Source organism: Nothobranchius furzeri, chromosome 7 (genome assembly GCF_043380555.1).
Source record: "Nothobranchius furzeri strain GRZ-AD chromosome 7, NfurGRZ-RIMD1, whole genome shotgun sequence".
NCBI classification, from domain to species: domain Eukaryota; kingdom Metazoa; phylum Chordata; class Actinopteri; order Cyprinodontiformes; family Nothobranchiidae; genus Nothobranchius; species Nothobranchius furzeri.
In genome coordinates, this window is record NC_091747.1 from 73,366,327 (window position 1) to 73,389,204 (window position 22,878).

The window sequence follows — 22,878 nt, forward strand, 5'->3', positions numbered from 1 at the left end:
ACAAATTGCATCAAGTCACTGACTAGTGTCAGAGTCTCTACAGCAATCCTCACACTAAGCAAGCATTTAGGGACAGTGGAGAGGAAAACTCCCTTTTAACAGGAAGACTGCTTTGGTACTTTCTGTCTTTTACTCATGGCTGACGCACATCGCTGCTGCGCTCATCACCCGTGCTACACGGCAGCGGCCAGGCAGCGTTTTTTCTGCATACCTCTAAAACCAACTGGTAAGTTTAAAATAAATTTAGGTGAGGACCACAAAAATGTCCTCACTTTGAAAAATGACCTCATTCTGTTTAAAACCTCATGATAGTCCTCAGTGTAAGACCACACATGAGCATGCGCGCCCACACACACATACACACACACACACACACACAGTCAAGAAAGTGTGTGAGCCTTTTAAAATGTTAGCAGGTGTGTTACCATGGTGACAAACTTGCAGATTCATTCATCCTTCCTGAAAGACAGAGTTTAATTAAATGAAAAATGCCGCAGAATTTCACTCAAGCTAAGATTTAGTGGTCAAAATCACAAGAAGCTTTTAATTCTCAATATTGATTAATGATACACTAAATAACTCACATTTTTAAGTCAGTTTCTTGATCCAGTGGGTGCTAAAATGACACTACAGGGTGAATAAATCTGTCTGCCCCCTCTGCTACTTGAGAGTAAAATACCACATTAGGAACTTGAGCCTCCGGACCTGAAGTCTCACAAGAAGCAGTAACACTTGACTTCATGTTCACAGCTTAGAACCACTAGCCTGGCCTGCCAGACTGTTTATTTCTACACAGAAAACTGGCCTGGTTACTTACAGAGAGAGGCATATGAGGGGCGGGACTAGCCAGCTCAAAAATAACCAGTCACAACAAAAGACAGAAATGCCGACTGTACCACGTGAAACAGTCGTTTTTTTAGCTGTAGTCAGGGGTGGGGGGGGGGGCACCCCGTTCGCTCTCACGGAGACGAAACGGACCCAGGCGGCAGCCTGGCTCTAACCCAGGGAGACAGTACTGAGTCTCGGTACCCAGCACTACGTCACATTCGGCCCATTTAGACCAAGCAGCGTTAACATGCACACCATTTTACCCGATTAACCAGCCAACTGAAGTACAGAAATATAAATGTACTTACTGATAAAATGAAGCTGAGATGGTCTGTTAGTGTATTCAGTACCAGTAATTACATTAGTAACATCCGAACTCGAACACACAGAGGACACAACTTAAGTTCAGAGAATCAAAATGGCCAAGCACCAGTAACACAAGGCTGGTGTTGGGGCACTAATTGAAAACCACTGCTTTAATAGAACAGAGATGAGTTGTTGAATATTCTCGTTCATTCAGGACATCAGGACTAGGACCACCAAAAAGGCAAGTCGACATCTTCTGTTGCTTTTTATCCACAAAAAGATTCTCCAGGAAACCTGATGTCACGGTCTGAGGTGGATTCCTGCTGTCACTCCCTGTCTTTTGAGTTTTTCCCTCTGCAGGTGGGCGTGTCTGGAGGTTGACCAAGCTGCAGCAGATCTGCTCATCAGCTGGCCAGGGGTATTTAAGCAGCTGGGAGACTTCTACACCTGGCTGGATGATTACTCTACCTGGGTACCTTCTAACCCCCAAATTCCACTACCTCCGCTCCGCTCCGACACGAACGCCGGAGCAAAATCGGTCCCGTTCTAGTCAATCAGAGCAATTCCACTACTCCGGCAGTGCGGCGCCGTGCGCCGCCCTCTGTTCCGGCGTCCAGCAAAAATAGAATCGATCCTATTTTCGCCGGACGCCGGAGCACCTCCGCAGTAAATGGACAGAAATCACAACGGCCCAACAGGAAAAGGAGCAAGCACATCTTCCGTTTTTCACAATAAATCAATAAACAAAAGGCGTTTTTTGTTTCATATGCACAGGTTTAACAACTTTTAACAACTATCAATGGCGGCTGAAGTTTAAATGCACAAAAATAAGCCATAAATACAGTTTCCACTATCAAAGTAGTCACACTTTGTTGATCCAAACACTGCTGATCTCTCAACACAATGATGGGCAGATTAAACAGCTCATTTCGATGCTTCTCCCACACAACGGGTGTTTGGATCTAACTTCCGCGTTTATTGCTCGGACTGTATCGCAAGATCTCGAAAATCCCGCGCATGCTTGTTTGACCCCCTCAGGTCTCCGCACCGGAGCGGAGCCGTTGTAGAGCGGGTACCAGTAAAAATTGAGTTCGGAAGCGAGCGGCTGCGGAAGGCGGGGGCGGACCGGAGCGGAGCGGAGGTAGTGGAATTTGGGGGTAAGCCACCTCTTAGAATTGTGTTTGAGCTCTTTGGACCTTTTTTTTTTTGAGATTTTAGATGTGTTTTGGATTTTGCATTTACCCTTCCTGCTCTCGTTCACCAGATAAAACCTTCACCTTCATCTCTGACTGGCTGAACTCTGGAACTCCAACCTGCTTGTCTCTCAGCCTCTCCCCTGGCCAGAACCACCTCCAGCTGCCCACCTAAACTTCCTGGACCTCCACAAGCTCAGCTCCCTCCACGTCTCACTTCTTGGATCTCAGTCCCTGCAAAGCCTCTCAACCCAGACCGGACCACTCCTCCCTCAAACCAGTTCCCTCCTCTCCAGACCGTAAGTCCTCTGCACAAGTCTGATTCCTTGTCCCCTCCTCAAATTGGATCTAACTCCGATCTGTCCACAGATTTCCCGCACCAGCTTCCTTGTGCAAGAACTCAGCTACGTTTATGCTGCTTCCTTGGTTTCTCTTTTAATAAATCCCTATTTTAACATTTTACCCCGTCTCTGATCTGATTCTGTATGTCGTGGGTTAGATTTCTTCACCACAACATGACACCTGAATCAGTGGCTGCTGGGAAGCGGTGATTATGTAGAAGAAGCTGTTTCTGAACCATGAGGGGAACAGAAGCCATAATGAGAAGGATTGTGGGCAATGGGGGTCCGTGCAGACAGAGGAGGAGGGGGGCACACTTCATAAGATCTGCCAGAGCCAGCGGGTCCAGCTAGGGTTTAATCAGCCTTTCTGTGGGATGTGCTCACTGAAGAAATGAAATGATTAGGACTTTGTGGAAATAGAAACACAGAGAAAAAACTTGTTAGAAATGAATTTTTGTTTCTACAGGAGGAGGAAGCATGCAGCTCAACTAGTTTCTGGACACGCGACTGCTTCCCTGGCAGCTGGAGGTCCCTCACGAGGCTCTTGATCCATCTAGCTTGGAGTGTTTTTGTTTTTAACTAATTCTCTTCAACTTGACAGAAGCTTATTTGTACTCATTCTGATTTTTTTTAACACACCTCGACCTGATGAGATGCGGGGGGCTGCGCCTGTTTTCTCTGAAAGATTTAAGTGTCAAAAATGAAAGCTCCTCTGAAACCTCAGGACCACCGAGTGTTCTGGTGGCAACACCAAACTTAGAGTTTGATAATCTGACCATTTTGTTTATTAACAACATTCCTTAAATGTGGTTACTGTGGGGGCCGGTCCCCGGGGTCCCCGAATCAGAGCTTTGTAATTGACTTTAAAGTGAAATGAACACAGTCTCCAGAATATTTTATTTTACATGATAAAAAATATTGCTCACAATTTTCTTTGAAAAGTACAAAAATTGCAATAAACTGTTGAAAATAGCATTTAATAAATTATGTAATTAATGTTCGATATCAGACATAATAGATTAAAACACATTGTTTGGCTAAAACAAGTTTAGGGCTGACTCTGCTTCAGTTACCTCGACCTCCCGGGCTTCCGGCATTACTCACATGAGAATCAGCGCATTTCTCATCCTTCTGGATTCCCAGTTTTCCAAAACTGCAATCTGATGTCAAAGATTTCCTCACATTCATTGCTCACTTAGCTGCTGTCTCAGCTGACGGGAATCATGTTGACCAGCAGGTCTGTAACTGATGAACATTGAGCCTTTTAAAATGTTAGCATTGGAGAGGGGGATGCTAGCCGAGTGGTCTCCAGTGGGCAGGAACACAGCGACACACCTCCTCACTGAAGGAGAAACCTGCTTCACACCTCCGTCTTCTTACCTCACAGGGAGGCCTGAGACAACTTCACACAGAAACACAGACAAAGAAGATGTTTTACCTAATAACTCAGTCAGAAATGTCAGTAAAACATTCACTTTTTTTGTTTTTGTTTCATTTGATGAATCAGACATATCCCGGCAAAATTATAAATAAATATCCAAATAAATAAATGATTCATACAAATAATTACGGAGTTAAACCAGTAACAGTTAAACTGTGGAGATACACAGTCTTTGCATATGACAATTATTACACTTGGTGCATTTATTCTGAATAAACATGTTGATTTTATGTTGAAAATAATTTTAATGGGTACATTTTTATCTACAAAGGCAGACTCATAAAAAACTAAACAGAATTTTCAATACTAGAAAAAACTTTTACTTAACTTACACAGTCTTTGAAGTTTGTGAAAAATGTCAACAAGTAATTTTTTTGTTTTAAAATTTTACATTAATAATCATCCCCGTAGATTCACACGCAAACTGTTCTCTCTAGATGTGGTGTAATACATTGTTTTGTGTATACATATATTTGATAAACCTTGTTATAAAACAGTTTTTAAAGTCATCTACTGGTTTAAATGAGCTTCTTTTTAAGACTTTCACATCTGCAATTATTTAATTGTAAATCCTTGAAACCCAGCTTGAATTAATTTATATAGCACGTTTATCAACAGCTTGACAACTGATCAAAGGGCTGGACGTCAAATAAAAGGAGACTAAAATAAAAATAGAAGAGTCCAAAGGTAAAATTAATTGTGTAAAACCACATAAGGGAATCCAAGATAAAAGATGACAATTTTAAACATAAGTAAATACAAATACTAAAAACAACATAAAAGGACAAAAAAGTTAAAAACATAAGAGACAATAAAACCTAAAACCCAACAATGACGTTAGTCCTGTCCAAAAAACCAATTACCAAATGCTACGTTGTGGCTTTTTAGGCCAGATTTTAACAGATCAACAGAAAGAGCCGAGCGAACCGAGTGGCAAGCTGTTCCAAAGCTTCGGAGCTGTATGAGCAAAAGTACGCTAACCATACGGAGTTGATCAGCTGAGTGCTGTAGGGGAGAAATTAAATCTTCTATTCATTTTGAAACACAATTTCACAGTCGGATCATTTGTGGGGCCAGAGAAGTTGGGTTGCAAGACGGCCATACACGTTTTTCTGTTTTGCTACAGTTTTCTGAGCGTTCTGCTTCAGAGAGCAGGAGAAGTATACCATAGCCGTAGTTACCATACCATAGTTTATTTATAAAGCTCATTTAAAATGCAGCATGGGAGCTGCCCAAAGTGCTGCACAGGCTAAAACAAAATACAACCAATCTAAGTTACTAAAACAGAAGATATCTCTTGTGAGCACTGCCCAAAGATATGGGCCCAGATCACCTCTACCAATAATACTGCAGGGCCTTCCTTTCTTTTTTTTTGGAAGGGGGGGGGGGTGTTTCAAGGGGAATATATAGAGCGTGGGGGCCTCTGCTGAGCAGGACTCACTTCTGGAGCTGCTTTGGAAAGAGTCTCTGCGACTATCTCCTCATTTTGATATTGCAATATTGAAATGAAGCCCTTTTGATTTAATCATGGACTGCTTTCTCATTATTTTCTTAGGTTCCTAAAAGAAATTTCACGACAGCAGAGAGACCTAGAGGGAGCATACGAATTGAGGAGTTCTGCTAGGTAACCGGAAGCCATGCTATGGACAATTTTGTAAATTAATTTAAAAAAAATTTGGATTTCACCCTGTAAGCCACTGGGAGCCAGCGCAGCTCTTCCAGAACCGGGGTGATGTGACAGTATTTCTTTGTTCCAGTGAGAATTTTGGCAGCTGTGTATTGGACCTTCTGAAGGCGGCAAATCACGGTCTCATTTACACTGATCAAAAGAGAATTTGGATGTAATGAAGGTGTGGATGACAGATTCCAGATGTTTGTTTCAGGAACATTGTTGCCCAAATCACTCAGTCTTGTCCTCATTCAAACGGAGTTAATTAGGAGATAGCTATGCTTTAACCTAACCTAACCTACCTACCTACCTACCTACCTGCATACCTACATACATACACACACACACACACACACACACACACACACACACACACACACACACACACACACACACACACACACACACACACATGTATACATACAAAAATATAAACGTAAGGAAAAACCAAACTGTACAAAAGGTAAAAATACAAAAGTCAGGGTCAGCGATGTTGGGGGAAAGCTAGCAGATAAAAGTGAGTTTTCAGGCGAGACTTTAACTCCTGTAGAGAAGGGGCTTGCTTCAATGACAGAGGGAGCTAATTCTAGAGTGTAGGGGCCATTAAGCGTGATTCATGCTTCTCCGTCAGCTCTGCAAGGGACAGACACGCACGGATTGATGGAAGTGTTTTGTTCTCATACTTCCCCGTCTCCTGGGGAGTGTTACAAAGCAATTCCCTGCCAGACAACAGAGGGCGTAGCACTGATCGGAGGTATCCTGTCATGTGTGTGTCAAGATAGTGTGTTTATATTGTGTTTTTTTATATGAGACTTTTTAACACTGACAAATTTGTCTCTCATTCCCCTCCACCTCTTCATGCGCTCGCCACCTCTAAACCCAAGTTTCCTGTCATTTCCGTCCACAAATAAAATGCTTGCTGCGTATCTTTTCACTCCTCCAGTCACGGGGAATCAAACGTTCATGTTTTAGAGTTTTTTCGCAAGGTATTCTTCAAGCTTCTCCATGTCTGCCGCTAGTTATCCTCGGCTCTCTTTATGTTTTTGAGGGCGCAATGGTGGCGGTGTAGACAACAGCGGCGTCCTGACCAGTCACAAGCTTGCGTTCTCCGTCTTGACAGACGGATGGTTAAAAAAGTGGGCTCGACTACATCTGTATCAGACCCTGTGAGGCTCTCGTCATGGAAACTCTAATGTTGAAACAAGAATAAAAAAGAGAACCCATTTCAGTAAAGAACAAGAGGCCACAACAATATTTGACAGATAAAACAAGCAGTAAGCAGTAGCTTACTAGCAGGCTACCATGCTGTTTATTACTCTGTACTGAAAATAATAAATAAATAAATAAATAAATAAATAAACATTTTAAAACATACTTCGTTACCATATGAATAAGTTAAAACAAATTATTAAAGTTAGATGTTTATAGTGTTTATTTTTCACCTACTGGTGACTCCGCCATATTGATAAACGTGAACAGCGACCGGTGAACTGCTTTGTGTTGTTCACTGTGGCAGAGCACGTTCACATATCCGGAGGGGCGCGGCCTAATGATTATACCTGATGGGAGGGGTGAGAGTTCTGGGACCGTGTTGGTGTAAGCTAGCTAGCTGGCCTAGTTTGTTTGGAAAAAGCATTACAGCACCTTTAACTTTGGTGTTTGGAACAAAGAATCCAAGAGTTGTTGTTTTAATTAAACTTTAAAATTTGAATAACAAAAAGTTAAACATGCGTCAAAAACTGACACCTACTAAATTGTAAATAAGTCTCCCCCCTTTCCAGTCAGCTCATGGGTCCCCAGAACGATCAAATTAATGCAAGTCAACGAGGCTAAAAACATCATTTTCTAACCCGCTTTGCCTTACGCCCCGGATCGCACATATGTTGTACTCAAGCCTCCACAATGCAGCTCAAAAATTGAGACCAACCCGGAACTACCAAAAATTGCAGTTCCACCCTCATCTGCTGGGGGCTGGTGTCAGAAGCGAGCAAATCCTCATTGAATCCCATGTTAAAAATACCAATTTCACAGCAGAAATAAACATGTTTACAGCCTGGTACCAAAACATGTTTTTGGTTTAAATAATCTAGTTTACACTCATGACAACTCTGAGGGGGGTGAATTTTTTTCTCACAGTTCTGTTTAAGTGTATTAAAAGCCTAAAATTAATAATAATTAATGAGCATCAGACCCATGTGACCGCCGCCTCAGACCTACGTGACCACAGAGCTACCTCCGTGGAAAAGCCTCAGTAGAGCCTCGGTCTTGCTTGGAAAATGTTCCGGGATTTTGAGTCTCTGTGTTTGTGTGTTCTTTTTTGGATATTTTTTGTGCAATTGATGGACAAAATGACTTGCTGTGGCATTAATTGCACTAATAGAGCGTCCAAGGAGTCTCCACTTCATTTTGTTCGGTAAGTAAAATTATATTTATTTATTTTAGGTCACTGCCGAGCTGAGCTTAGATTTTAACATGTACTGTTTAACCATGAAATTGAAATGTAATAGGGTAAAACCCAGTGCATTTAACATAATGCTGCACTTTAGAAAATGGGTTGAAATATAACATGTTGGTGGAGCTGGGTTCCGACTATCGGCTTGTGGAGCTCTTCTCCCCTCCCTGCAGCTCGGCGCATCTCTGTCTGATAGCGGCTTCTGTCTGCTGCGTGCGCTGCCGGCTGGTTCTCCCCGCAGCTCATCACATCTCTGTCTGATCGCAGCTTCTGTCTGCTGCGCGGGCAGCTGGCTGGTTCTCCCCGCAGCTAGGCGCATCTCTGTCTGATAGCGGCTTCTGTCTGCTGCGTGCGCTGCCGGCTGGTTCTCCCCGCAGCTCATCACATCTCTGTCTGATCGCAGCTTCTGTCTGCTGCGTGGGCTGCCGGCTGGTTCTCCCCGCAGCTCGGTGCATCTCTGTCTGATCGCGGCTTCTGTCTGCTGCGCGGGCTGCCGGCTTGTGAAGCTCTGGATGGAAACCGATGTTTTCCACCTGTTCTCCCCTCCCCGCAGCTCGGCGCATCTCTGTCTGATTGCGGCTTCTGTCTGCTGCGCGGGCTGCCGGCTGGTTCTCCCCGCAGCTCGGCGCATCTCTGTCTGATCGCGGCTTCTGTATGCTGCGCGGGCTGCCGGCTTTTGGAGCTTTGGGATGGAAACCTTTCCACCCTGTTCTCCCCAGCAGCAGCTCTGCGCATCTCAGATCGCAGCTGTGCTTGTCTGCTTTGCGGCTGCTGGCTTGTGGAGGTCTCGGAGACCTCTGTGTTCCACCTGGTTTTACCCAGTGGTCAGCCCGGCGTATCTGACTCAGAAGCTCTGGTGTTTCACAGTTAACTCCGGTTGTAGCTAGGTTGCTACCTCCGTTAGCTTAGCACCCACTTCCGCATTAGCTTTGGGTTAGCTTCAGGTTAGCTTGTAGCTAGTTGACCGGGTGTCGTCAGTTGATCCCAGCCTTACAGCCCCACCCTCAGTTCCTCCTCTCTTCCCTTTTGTGGAATTGTCTGGGCTTGACGGAACCTGTGACACGGTCAAAATGGCGGTGGTGGCCACCTCCCATTTGGCCTCAAAAACGTGTTATTGGAGCCTATGGAAACCCATTGTCCAATATTTATATGTCGATGGTTGTACTGCAATTTAAATGAAAAGTAATGATGGGCGTTTCAACCACGCCAGTCACGTACCTTGAGATTTATTTGCTTGTAAAAGTTTGTAATTAGCATGACTACAACTTAGACATTGGTGCTTTATATATGTGATGTCACCACAGAATCTCCTCTCCCCTAGCGTAGCTGCTACTGACCACATGACCAGATTTATGGTGGCTCTTTCCTCCTGAAGGAAGGATTTGAAGTTTGCTGAACTTGCAGCCATTCCCCTCTGTTTTTCTCCGTGTCTGGTTTGATGACATCACTTTTGTGAAGCGCAATTGTAGTCCTGGACTTATTTTCACACAAAACCTAAAATAGCGTATCCCCCATTCTAAAATAAGCAGAAATTCATGAGTAAAATATTTACCCGTTTCTATTTATTCACAAAGAGGGGAAATTATTTTCCAGGAACACTCAAACATTTCCAGGACATTTTCCTTTATTTTTATTTTTTTTTTATTTTCTATGTGTTTTCCATGACTGGAAAATTGGTCTAAAATTTTCCAGGTTTTCCAGGACACGTGGGAACCCTGAAAGGTAATAATTTTTAATGTTTATGATAATTGTAATTGTTCAGTTTAAGAGAAAAAGTGAAAGTAATACGTCACCTGCAATAAGGGGAAACTTTGCTTTGGGCTGGTAAGATTCTGAATAAAAACTAGATAATTCTGCTACACTACAAGAAAAGGCTTGATGTTGTGACTGAGTAGATTTATTTATCTAATCTACATTTAAAATATATATGGTGGTGCAGTTGTTAGCACTGTTGCCTCGCAGCACGAAGGTTGTAGGTTCGAAACTCAGCTGTGGCCTTTCTGCGTGGAGTTGCGTGTTCTCCCCATGCATGCGTGGGTTTCCTCTGGGTACTCCGGTTTCCCCCACAGATCACAACATGCCCTATAGGTTATAAACTGTAAGTCGCTTTGGATAAAAGCATCTGCCAAATAAATAAACATAAACATAAAAATGAGTGGACCTCTACATGGCCACACATCACCAGAGGGAGCCTCAACACACACTACTTATGTGCAATATGCCGTGTTGAAGACACGTGCTGCCACCAGGGTGTTGCAGGTATAGTGGGCCACATTAAAAGCAAAAGTCATCAGGACAAGCAACGGGCTCTCCAATCTACAGCTTCAATTTCCCAACATGCAGTGTCCTCTCCTTCTGTTGGGGGAATGTCCAACCAAGAAAAAGAATGAAAGAAAACAAAAATAGACAAATTAAAATCACGAGGCGCTTCACAAAAACATAACATTTTAAATATAAAATGAATTTTTTATTCATAAAAAATATGTTCAAAATCACATAAAATAAAAATTGTAATTAAAAAATGTAAGGAAAGGAAGAGAGAAAATGACTAGGAAAGAGGGAAATTGGTAGATTCTGGGAAAGGTGGAATAAGAATAGAATAAGGAGAGGGTGGTGAGAAAGGTCACGCAAAAACCAGCCTGAACAGGTGAGTCTTCAGCTGTTTTTTAAAGGAGACCACTGAGTCCACTGATCTCAGGCTCAGGGGGACAGAGGTCCAGAGTCTGGGGGCCACAGCAGCAGATGATCTGTCACCTTTGACCTTTAGCTTGGTGCTGCGCAACCAGTAGGTTTTGGTTACTGGACCTCAAGGACCTGCTGGGGGTGTAGGGACTAAGAAGATCACCAATGTATGATGGTGCTTGTCCATGTAAGGCCCTATAGACCAGAACCAGGATCTTGAAATGAACCCTGAAGTTGACTGGCAGCCAGTGAAGCTGGAGGAGAAGCGGGTGATGTGGGTGTGTTTGGAGGACTTGGTCAGAAGCCGAGCACAGGCGTTCTGAACCACCTGTAGACGGTTCAGGGAGGTTCTGCTCAGACACGTGAAAAGAGAGTTACAGTAGTCTAAGCGTGAGGAGATGAAGGAGTGGAGAACTGTCTCAAGTTCAGAGCGGCAAGATCTCCTGTAACTTAAAATAAACTAAAGCTTCCTCCCAGTTTCTCTTTAAGCTGAATTTAACATCAGTTTATCATCATGAAACAAAAGAATAAAGTGGAACAAAAACTTCTATCTTCTATTTCTCTCTCCTTTTAACTTCTCCGTGTCCCTAAATATAAGAGACATCACAGCACTCGGACTGACTGAGCGCTTCCAGGAGAAACAATAACGAAATTATGGAAATAATAATGCGTGTTTGGAGGAGCGTCCTCCGATCCTCTCTCTTTTGTGAGTAGACAACCCCCCCACCCCCACCCCCACCCCCACGTGACAACCCGCTCAATTAGCATAATTCACGGTCCAAATCCAACAGAACCAGTCGAGCTGATTTGGTTCGGGTTCGGTCTCAGGTTACAACTCCAACGTTCAGCCCTGCAGTACCACATAAAGGAGGATTATGATTATGTAGGACAGAGCTGAGGAAAATAATCAAATAATCAATGCATAATCAAGATGCAGGCATAAACGATTCTGCATCATAGAAGGGTACGTCATAATCAATTATAGTGGAATGTAGTTTTGTTATTTTAATGGCGGCACCAGCGCAGCATCCAAATCTGTCAGAGCGGTGTTCTCCACATTTACTTGGTAGGAAACTTTGGTCCTCCCTTATGTGGTACTGCAGGGCCGAGCGCTGGAGGTGTACCCTGAGACCGAACCCGAACCAAATCAGCTCGTACCCTTCTATGATGCAGAATCGTCAATGCCCGCATCTTGATGCATTGATTATTTGATTATTTTCCTCAGCTCTGTCCTTCACCTCCCGGTCGGCCTCAGGGGTGGGGGTAGGGGGTGCGCGCAGGGTTCGGGGGCTACAAAGAGAGGGCTCGCAGGCCGGACGTGGCCCCCGGGCTGCCTATTGAGTACCGCTGATTTAACTTATCCCTGTTTTGCCTGTTCCCATCTACTCTTGCTGCTGGCTCAAAACTGAATGGCTGTGCATCTTCAGTATTTAACATAAAGTGCATGTTTGTTTCAGAATCTGGAGCTTTGTGCTGCTGCTGCTAATTACTTTTTTTTTTTTTAGCAGAGTCAGGAATGTTTTCCTTGAGCAACGTCACTTCCAGTTTCCAGCAAGAGGTGCTGTTTTTAGACGGATGAGCTAGGAGAGCCTGGTTGGAACAGTAATAGCTCCTTTTATTTTCAAGATCTTCCTTTTTTAAAATAAAAATGTTAAGTTTAGACCTGTTACAATATAAGGACTTCAACATGTGTTTGATGTGGAAGACGCACTTTCAAGGGTTGGATTGGGGGCTAAACCGCCAAATAGTTCCTGAACGTGGCCACTGCTGCAGCTCAACACTCCCCACGGGGATGCGTTAAATGCGGATATTAATTTCACCAGTGTGTGATGACTAATGAGACTTTAACTTTGGTTCTAATGTATATGTGCTCTATTTTTTCTTGTGTATCTTTAAACTTAACCACATCCTTCTAAAAGTATTATTAACTTATGTTCTAACAGACCAGAAGAGCTGAGGTAAAAATGACTGCAACTTTAGTAGGACACTGGTATTTGCTGATCACCTGGAGCCTTCACTGAGAGGGTCAAAGACTCTAAAGCAGCTCAAGAATACAGGTGTGCTTCGACAAAAGCTTTGTGTTTGGGCCAATGACGTACTGGTCCCACACTTTACTGAGGAGCTGCTGTCAAAAACGAAGCAAGCAGCATAAACCTTGATAACAGATGGCTCAAATGACACAGATATTTTCCCCAAAAAATGTTTGTTTGATATTTTTCTCCTTAATAAAAATCTACCCTAATTTTGCACTAAATGTATATGAAGAAGACTTTAATGCTTTATTGTTTTTATTTCAGGAATAGAGAAGATGAACCCATTAACTGTCTGCATAATGATGAATTTGGCCATTGCTTTCTCAGCATGTCCACTACCAGCGGGAAGAGATGTGGAACAGCAGATGTTATTTTCTCAAAACTAAATGCCATCCTAGAGGAGGGATTTCCTTGGCAACACTGTGTGGGTCTATCTGTAGACCACACATGTCAAAGTCAAGGCCCGTGGGCCGGATTCGGCCCACGAATGAATTATCTATGGCCCTCGGGATGATATTTGATTAGTATTAGAACCAGGCCCCCACAATGCGGGTGAAAAATTGGGCCCAACCCGGAAGTACCAAAAATTGCAGTTCCACCCTCATCCGCTGCATGGGGGCTGGTATCAGAAGCGAGCAAATCCTCATTGACTCCCATGTTAAAAATACCAATTTCACAGTAGAAATAATTTTATTTTATATAGATTTATTCTATATTTTTTCATTTTACTATTTGAAGCAGTAATTGGTAGGATAATAGAGCAGCACAATATTGCATTTTCAGTTTATAATGCATGCAGTTTCATTTATGCATTTATCTTGATATAAGGAACATATTTTGTTTTTGAAGGAAAATTGCTTTTTTGCTGTTTGCCTGTTGAAAATGTTTTCTTTTTAACTTACTGACAGAGCCATAAGAAAATATTACTTTATTCGTACAGGACATGTGATTTTTCTTTGAAGGCAGTTTGTTCTTGTCTGTGTGCCTGCTGAAAAATGTTTTCCCGATTATTGATTTAATCATTAAATAATACACTGTGTTAGGTCTTGGTTCAATAGGCTATGTGCAATCATTTCAATATGTTTTAATAAACATTGAACCAGTCCGGCCCTCGGCTTATAGCCAATTTGTTTTTTTGGCCCTCTGTGTATTTGACTTTGACATCCCTGCTGTAGACAATGCTGCTGTAAACATTGGTCAACACAACTCCATCGCCTCCAGAGTCCGAGAGAAGCACCCAGGCATTTATGTTCATGGCTGCACAATTCATGTTGCTCTTAGCACTGCAGAGTCTCCTGGTGCAGGCTTTTTTGAAGTCAGCATTGGGCTGATGGAATTTTGCTTTCAATTGTATTCCTCTGTACTGATGACATGCATGGATATGCAACGTTCAACCAATCCTGTATTGCAGGTATTCAATTTTGATTTGGAGGACCTGGTAGCTGATATTGGCTACTGGTTCTAGGGCAGTACTAATGGAAAAGGGTACTTGACAGGTGTGCATTTGACAACAAATTATTACATTAGCTTACAGAACATTAAAATACTTACAATTTATTATGAAATATAATAAGAGAGTTTTGTGAGCGACATGAAAGTGAGTACATGGAGATCCTCATGCACATCTCCGTTCATTGAAGTCTTAAGAACTGTGTAACTCAGATTCTGAGACTGTATGACACCCTGGCCAGCCACTTCAAATCTGCTAGTTTGGTGTCTTTCATAATTTTCATTATGCAGCTACCAATAAAAGGTCACTGTACACTCGTATTACTGACTACCTTGGATTTTTTATTGTTTTATTCAAGATGAAAAGCAGGCGAGGTTCAGAAGACTTCAGGCAGCATTCACTGACCTCGTGACTGAGGTGTACCGACTGTTCACCAAACTTAACCTTCTCCTCCTTCGACAGCAGTCATCTATATTTTTATTACGATGAGGTACAATCAGAGAACATAAGTCTACTGGGACCTCTTCTCTTTGCCATACACACCACCTCATTGGGTGAGATCATTCGATCCCATGGCTTCTCCTACCACTGCTATGCAGACGACACCCAGCTCTAGTCATTCCAGCCGGATGACCACACAGTCTCCGCACAAATCTCAGACTGTCTCTCTGACATATCAAGATGGATGAAATCTCACCATCTCTAACTCAACCTCTCAAAAACTGAATTACTTGTCATCCCAGCAAAACCATCCGTACAACACAATATCTCTGTCCAAAATGATTCTCTTATCTCTGGCTCCTTCAAAGGCAGTTCAAAATTTGGGTGTTGTGATTGAGGACCAGCTGACCTTTAAAGATCACTTTGCCTCTGTCGCTTGTTCATGCCGTTTCATGCTGTAAAACAACACAATGTGCCACCCAGCGTCTGATGCAGTCTACTGTCATCTCCCACCTCAACTACTGCAATGCCCTTCTAACTGGTCTACCAGCCTGTACTGTGAGACCTCTTCAAATGGAACAGTACTTCTGGTCAGCCTAAAAGAGCACATGCTACCCCTCTGTTCACTGAGTTCCATTGGCTATCGTTAGCTGCAAGCATCAAATTCATGTCGCTAACAGTAATTTGTTAATATACCAATATTAACAGCTTTCTACAGCTGAATGAAGATAAGACTGAGATCCTCATCTGTGCCCCAGACAAGCTGGTTCCCAAAGTCAGAGAATATCTTGGTCAGCTTGCTTCTCACACCAAACCTTCTGTCAGGAATCTTGGCGTGACCTTTGACCCAGCTCTCACCCTGGAATCTCATGTCAGTTCTCTAGTTCGCTCTTCCTTCTTCCATCTCAGGAACGTTGCAAAGCTGACTCCCATTCTGTCCCGCTCTGAACTTGAGACAGTTATCCACACCTTCATCTCCTCACGCTTAGACTACTGTAGCTCTCTTTTCACGTGTCTGAGCAGAACCTCCCTGAACCGTCTACAGGTGGTTCAGAATACCTGTGCTCGGCTTGGGTGTTCTCCAAACACACCCACATCACCCTACTTCTCCTCCAGCTTCACTGGCTGCCAGTCAACGTCAGGGTTCATTTCAAGATCCTGGTTCTGGTCTATAGGGCCTTACATGGACAAGCACCATCTCACATTGGTGATCTTCTTAGTGCCTACACCCTCAGCAGGTCCCTGAGGTCCAGTGATCAAAGCCTACTGGTTGTGCAGCACCAGGCTAAAGACCAAAGGTGACAGATCATTTGCTGCTGTTGCCCCCAGACTCTGGACCTCTCTCCCCCTGAGCCTGAGATCAGTGGACTCAGTGGTCTCCTTTAAAAAGCAGCTGAAAACTCACTTGTTCAAGCTGGCTTTTGTATGACCTTCTTCACCACTCTCTTTATTCTGCTCTCCCCACCTATTCCACCTTCCTCAGGATCCACTGATCTCCCTCTTTCCTGTTCACTCTCTCTTTCTTAACATTTTTTCTTTTAAATCCCAATTGTCTATTTTTGCTCATTTTAAATATATTTTTAAACATTTTCTAATTTTTTTTAAATATTTTGACATCTTTTGTTTTTGTGAAGCGCCTTGTGATTTTTATCTTGAGAGGCGCTATAGAAATGATATTTTCTTCTTCTTCTTCTTTATCTTCATTTATGACATAACTGATAATACATCATCATTAAATTAATCAAATAGACTCATTTGGTGTATTTAAGATCTGAAATAAGGCATTTCAAGAATATACAGTTATGTTGGTGTATTCATTATTGTAAAGCAGTCAAGACGTTATTAAATCACTTTAGGTAAAACATTCATTGTATAATGTAATTGTAATTAACATGTAAAGTGAGGGAATTATTTTATGAAACTGAATAATTAATTATATTAAAGTTTGTTAAAGAGTCTTGTCTTCTGGATGACCTTGTGCCTTGCAGGCACAACAGTGAGTTATTTTAATTAACAAAACCAACCAACCAACCAGATTTTATTTATAAAGCGCTTTTCAAACAAAGTGCTACTCAAAGTGCGTTACAAAATGACCCCAAATTCCCATAACAGTTCAAAAACATTAACAGACATTTGCAAACACACACCAGTAAAAATTTTTATTCGGCTGACTCCAGATGAGCCAAGTAAGGTAAGGCAAGGAAATCAGAGGAGCTGTCTGCCCCGACAGCATCAGGTCTTCCACATTAAGTCAAGGTGCTCAGTGGAGGGAGAGCATAGACCCCCACCTCCACTCAAACACTACCTATAGAGCGCCCAGGAAGCTACAGTCGACCACCGCCCCAGGGGCAGAGGGCCCTTACAGAGAAAACACTGGATAAAAATGTGTAAAAATATGAAAATAAAAGAGCTAATATAAGTGACAAAAGTAAGATAATAAATAATAAATAAAATCATATGGACAGTAAAATAATTATATTAAATTATGAAACAGTGCTAAAATATAATCATATAAAACATGCAAAGCAAGCAATTAAATATAATCATGTAAAATGAGAAATAAAACTATAGTAAATAATTCGATAAAAGCTAACCTAAATAGGTGGGTCTTTAGCCTGGACTTAAAAACATGAACATTCTCTGCAGCCTTGAGATCCTCTGGCAGCTTGTTCCAGAGGCGAGGGCCATAATACTGGAAGGACACCTCACCGTGAGTGTGTGTCCTGACTTTAGGGATGACCAGGAGATGCCTGCCAGAGGAACGCAGAGGCCATGAGGGTTCACATGGTAAAAGCATTTCTGTGAGATAAGAAGGCCCAAGACCATTAAGACACTTAAAACCCATTAGAAGAACCTTAAAATTGATCCTGAAACATACGGGGAGCCAATGCAGTGATTCTAAAACCGGTGTAATGTGCTCCCGCCTCCTGGTCTTCATCAGAAAACGTGCTGCCGAATTTTGTGGAAGTTGTAAACCTGAAATGCTCTTTTTGGGAAGACCAGAAAGCAGGGCATTACAGTAGTCTATTCTCCTGGTGATAAAAGCATGCATCAGCATCTCCGTATCAGCCCGAGAGAGGATAGGGCGGACTCTGGCAATGTTCTTTCGATGATAAAAACCTATTTTTGTGATGTTTTTTATGTGTGGGATAAAAGTCAGCTCAGAGTCAAAAATCACACCCAGGTTCTTCACTTGTTCAGAAGGATTAAAAGACAGAGATTGTAATTTCGGTAAACGTTTCTCTCTCTGGGCCTCAGGATCAAGGACTAAAACTTCAGTTTTGTCCTGGTTGAGCTGGAGAAAGTTCTCTGCCATCCAGGGTTTGATGTCTAAAATGCAGTTTAAAAGTGCATCCATTGGCCAAGAGTCATCCGGAGACACGGAGATGTACAACTGTGCATCATCAGCATAACTGTGAAAGTTGACCCCATGTCTCCTGATGACCCCGCCAAGAGGGAGCATATAAAGGTTAAAAAGAACTGGGCCTAAAATTGAACCCTGGGGCACACCACATGTAATCCCATGAACCCTCAAGGAACAGGTATCTAAACTCACCATAAAAGTCCTGTCTATGAGGTAGGATGTGAACCATCTGTGGACAGCACCAGAGAGGCCGATCTGTTTTAAATGAGTTAAAAGAATAGTGTGGTCTACTGTATCGAAGGCAGTACTTAGATCCAGTAGAACCAACACTGTCACCTTCTGTTTATCATAATTCAATCTAAAATAATTTAACCCTTTGATGCATAATGGTCACTACAGTGGACAGGTATTCAAAATTGTTATTTATTTATTTTTGCTATTAAGCACAGCTTTTGAAGACTTTATTGCATGTGAGCCCCTCCATTTGGACTTCAGTAAGGCAAGCCACCATATTTCATGTTCAGAATGCACGTTGTCCACTGAGATGGACATGTAATAAAGTATTTGTAAATTAACAAAATGTTACCAAAAATATTTGCTGAAATTTGTTTCATTCACACCTAAAGATGAATGAAAAAAATTGTTTAAAAAATCATGGTTGAAGATCTCATAATTCATGCATCAGAGGGTTAAAATCTTCAAAAGGGCCGTCTCTGTGCTGTGGTTCACCCTAAAACCAGACTGAAATTTCTCTAGGACATTATGAGTGTTTACAAAATCATTTAGTTGATTTAAAACCAACTTTGCTAAAGGTTAGCTAAGAAATGGTAAGTTAGATACCGGTCGACAATTGTTCAATTCATTAAAATCTAAATGCTCTTCTTCAACAGGGGCCTCACCACCGCCCCTTTAAAGGCTGCAGGAAAGACCCCCGTCTGAAGGGAGCAATTCATCAGAGTTAAAATCTCATCACTAAAAGATCCATACAATTGTTTAAAAAACGAAGTTGGAACAGGGTCCAGAACACATGCGGTGGGTCTCACTGAGGAGAAAACTTTATCAAGAGTCTCAGCTTCTACCAGGACAAAGCTGTCCAGCGTTTCCTCTGGTATAGACACACATTCAGATTTATATAAAACCTTATTACTTAGAGACGGTAAAATATTCCTTCTGATGGTGTCTACCTTCCCTCTGAAGTAGGCTACAAACTCCTCACAGAGAGCATCTGAGGGGGGTTTCTGAAGTGAATTGGATGTACGGTTTAAAATGTTGTTTATGGTGGAAAAGAGTATTCTGGGACTGTGTTTACTGTCTAGAATGAGTTTGGAAAGGTATGCATTTCTTGAATTTCTCACTGCATTATTAAATCGGGCGACGGTGGCACAGGAGTGAATGTTTATGTTTGTTTATTCATTTAGCAGACGCTTTTTATCTAAAGCGACTTACAATTTATAACCCATAGGGCATGTTGTGATCTGTGGGGGGAAACCGGAGTACCTGGAGGAAACCCACGCATGCATGGGGAGAACACGCAACTCCACGCAGAAAGGCCGCAGCCAAGCCGAGTTTCGAACCTGCAACCTTCGTGCTGTCAGGCAACAGCGCTAACCACTGCGCCACCATGCAGCCCAGTTAAGTGCTCGCCCCGTAATCGGAAGGTTGCAGGTTCGAGCCCCGCTCAGTCTGTCTCTGTCGTTGGGTCCTTGGGCAAGACACTTAACCCACCTTGCCTGCTGGTGGTGGTCAGAGGGACTGGTGGCGCCAGTGCTTGGCAGCCTTGCCTCTGTCAATGAGCCCCAGGGCAGCTGTGGCTACATCTTAGCTCATCGCCACCAGTGTGTGAATGTGTGTGTGAATGGATGAATGACTGATTGTGTTGTAAAGTGCCTTGGGGGGTTCCAGGACTCTAGAAGGTGCTATATCAAATACAGGCCATTTACCATTTTACCATTTACCATATGATTTAAGTAGCTCTGTGTATATTTGATGATGTATAGTTATTTTGTTCTTTGTCCATCTCTGCTCTGCGACCCTGCAGTTCCTCTTTAGTTTCTTTAGATTTTCATTTCTCCATGGTCAAGCACGTTTTGAATATAGATTTTTGATTTTAAGTGGAGCAAGCAGGTCCAGAGCGGATTTCAGTCTACTGTTAAAATCACTGACAGTAAATCACAAGAGGCAGTTACTGGAGTGGGAGGGATCTTTTTAAAAACTTCAAGAAAAATCTGTTATATAATGGAGAGCTTCTTTCTCATACGGGAAGATCCAGTCTAGGGCAACCTAACCTTTTCACCCCTAAACTCAGGGTCCAGCTGAGATCCACAAGGCTTGTAGCAGCATCTCTGGATCTGAACTGCACTCTCTGCTCTGCATTAGAATTCCATGATACCCCCTTACTACCAGGTTTGGTGGGATCCAGAAGTCGGAACTGTGTGGAGAAGAGCTCTCCTGGCCAGCAGGTTTCCTGAATTTAGGCCAGTAGGGAGGTAAGCTGAGGAACTGGACCCACGGTGAACAGTCTGGTCTGTAGTTCCGTTTGGAAGTAAAGCCTCTGCAAACTCAAGCCGAGCTTGTCCACGGGTTGTAATGCATGCTGGATCACAAGTTAAATGGTCGATAGAGCCTTGCTGTCAAAATAAATTTTAAGAGGAACTGACAAAAGCATATAACGGGACAAGGGTGGAGCTAACTGATCAGTCTTACACAAGCAGTTAATAATGGTCCCAATAGTGTTGACCACCAAAGTCCAGTTAATTCAACACCTATTCATCCCCAGCAAGCCTCTCATTTGGTGTACCTCAAGGATATATTCTAGGGAATACATTTTTCTCACTCTAGAAGTTGCCATTTGGAAATGTCAATAAAAGACATAATTTGTCTTTCCATTGTTATGCTGATGACTTCTACTTTGAACTGCCAGTAAAGTCCAGAAATTGTGCTACGATATCTTGCCTGTTACACTGCATGCATGACATAGATTTATGGTTGTCCGAAAAAGTCTTACATCTCAACGACAAAACTGAGTGTATTCTTTTTTTCCTTACCAAACATGCAAAATGTCACACTGTCAGATTTTGGATCTTTAGCCCCAATTTTTAGAGATAGCGGCATGAATTCTGATAAGCAGATTGACTTGGTCATCAAGGTTAGCTTTTTTCAGTTTTAGCTAAACCATGTTTAAGTCTCAGTGACCTAGAAAGCCATACATGCTTTTATCAGCTCCCTTTTGGACTACTACAACCCTCTGGGTTGTGTAAAGTGCTATATGAATAAACATTGATTGATTGATTGGTTGGTTGGTTGGTTGGTTGGTTGGTTGGTTGGTTGGTTGGTTGATTGATTGATTGATTGATTGATTGATTGATTGATTGAGTGGTTGATTGATTGATAAAACCTAGGTACTACGGTATCTCACAAAGATAAAATGCTCTAATACCAATGACACGCTGGAAAACTGCATACCTGCAGGTGGGTTGGTGAAACCTTCTTCCTTTCAGAAAACACTTGTTTGGTGATTCATGACATTCACAGGAGCATTTTGTCTTGTTGAGGGGCTGATGCCTTGGACACGTTCTATCACATGTGCACTGGCATGTCTCCTTGTTGAGGACGTGGTTTGGAGGACAGGACAGAGCTGGAAGCGCGTTGCAGACGCACTGGCAGGTTTTCTGATCAAGGTGTCGGTGTGGGCCACAGCTGTTTGTTGGATTGCTGTGCCTACACACACACTGGCAATTTTCCAGATCTAGCTCCTTATCTGGACCACACACATCTGATGAGAAGACATCTGTAGATTGAGGAGACAAAGTCAGTACAGACAATCTGACATTTAAACCGTCCCATTTTACAGTTAAAACTCCTTGAAAGTCTCTACAAATCACCGCCATTAAGAGGCAGCAGAACTGTGTTTTTCAAGGTGACAATTCAAGGTGAAGACCTAATGGTGTTTTCACACTAAGTTCTACCTGGGCCAGATGGGGACAGCCCATCCCTGCATTGCCAGGTTGTGTTTACACACCTCCAGTATCACACAGACCCTGCTCTCATGGACAAGGGCAATGAATAATTGATTTATGTAAAGAAAGGATGGGCTTTTTAAGCCACTACAATTATTCCACTGAAAAATCTGGTTGATTAGGATGGTCATTTAGCACGAGCTCTGAGCTTGTCTGTAACTTGGAGCTCTGGCAGAACTGGGGAAAATAGAACGTGAGTGAGTGTTTGTTTATAAACTTTGACCAACCAGATCTGAGAAATATGAACCAGTTTTATCAAGAATCCTCAAACATCACACACTCCTCAGACACTCAGAAGAGGCTAATTCCACTTAATGTAAAATAAATCTGTTACACATTCATTTGTTAGTACTGATATTAATATGTGAATGTAAATAATAATAAATCATTTTTAAATTATCAAGTAGACTCATTTAGTTTATTTAAAATCTGAAATAAGTCAATAAATAATAAAAATGTATGTTGAATAATTGATTAATTATTAAATCACTTTAAGTAGAACATTCATCGTAGACATACATAATATGGTTGTAAACAACCTGGGGATTGAAAGAAATAATTTTATGAGACCAAAATAACAGTAATTTTATTCAAAGAGTAAGGTCTCGTCTTCTGCATGGACCTTGGAGTTGCAGCTCAGATAGCGGAGTCAGGAGAAGTTA

The 22,878-nt window shown here is 42.4% G+C and overlaps 1 protein-coding gene and 1 long non-coding RNA gene across 4 annotated transcripts in view; one reads left to right on the top strand and one right to left on the bottom strand.

Moving 5' to 3' along the window:
• The first annotated feature begins 1,864 nt into the window (after nt 1–1,864).
• LOC139070791 (uncharacterized) lies at nt 1,865–3,385 on the top strand. 2 transcript variants are annotated; one of them, XR_011521247.1, is made up of 3 exons: nt 1,865–2,291; nt 2,399–2,626; nt 3,135–3,385. It is a non-coding gene; the product is annotated as an uncharacterized lncRNA (long non-coding RNA). The 2 variants fall into 2 exon arrangements; XR_011521246.1 differs by lacking the exon at nt 3,135–3,385 and adding an exon at nt 2,697–2,789.
• Nucleotides 3,386–3,545: 160 nt separating this feature from the next.
• vegfc (vascular endothelial growth factor c) overlaps nt 3,546–22,878 on the bottom strand; it is an 83,437-nt gene continuing 64,104 nt past the window's right edge. Inside the window, exons 6-7 of one of the 2 annotated variants that reach the window (XM_015954349.3) lie at nt 21,663–21,987; nt 3,546–4,070 (exon numbers count right to left, since the gene is read on the bottom strand). In XM_015954349.3, the coding sequence (XP_015809835.1) occupies nt 3,962–4,070; nt 21,663–21,987 (434 nt within the window). In that variant the 3' untranslated portion in view covers nt 3,546–3,961. Of the gene's footprint in view, nt 4,071–9,116; nt 10,586–21,662; nt 21,988–22,878 lie in introns of those variants that run through there. The other variant, XM_054751726.2, reaches the window with a different exon arrangement.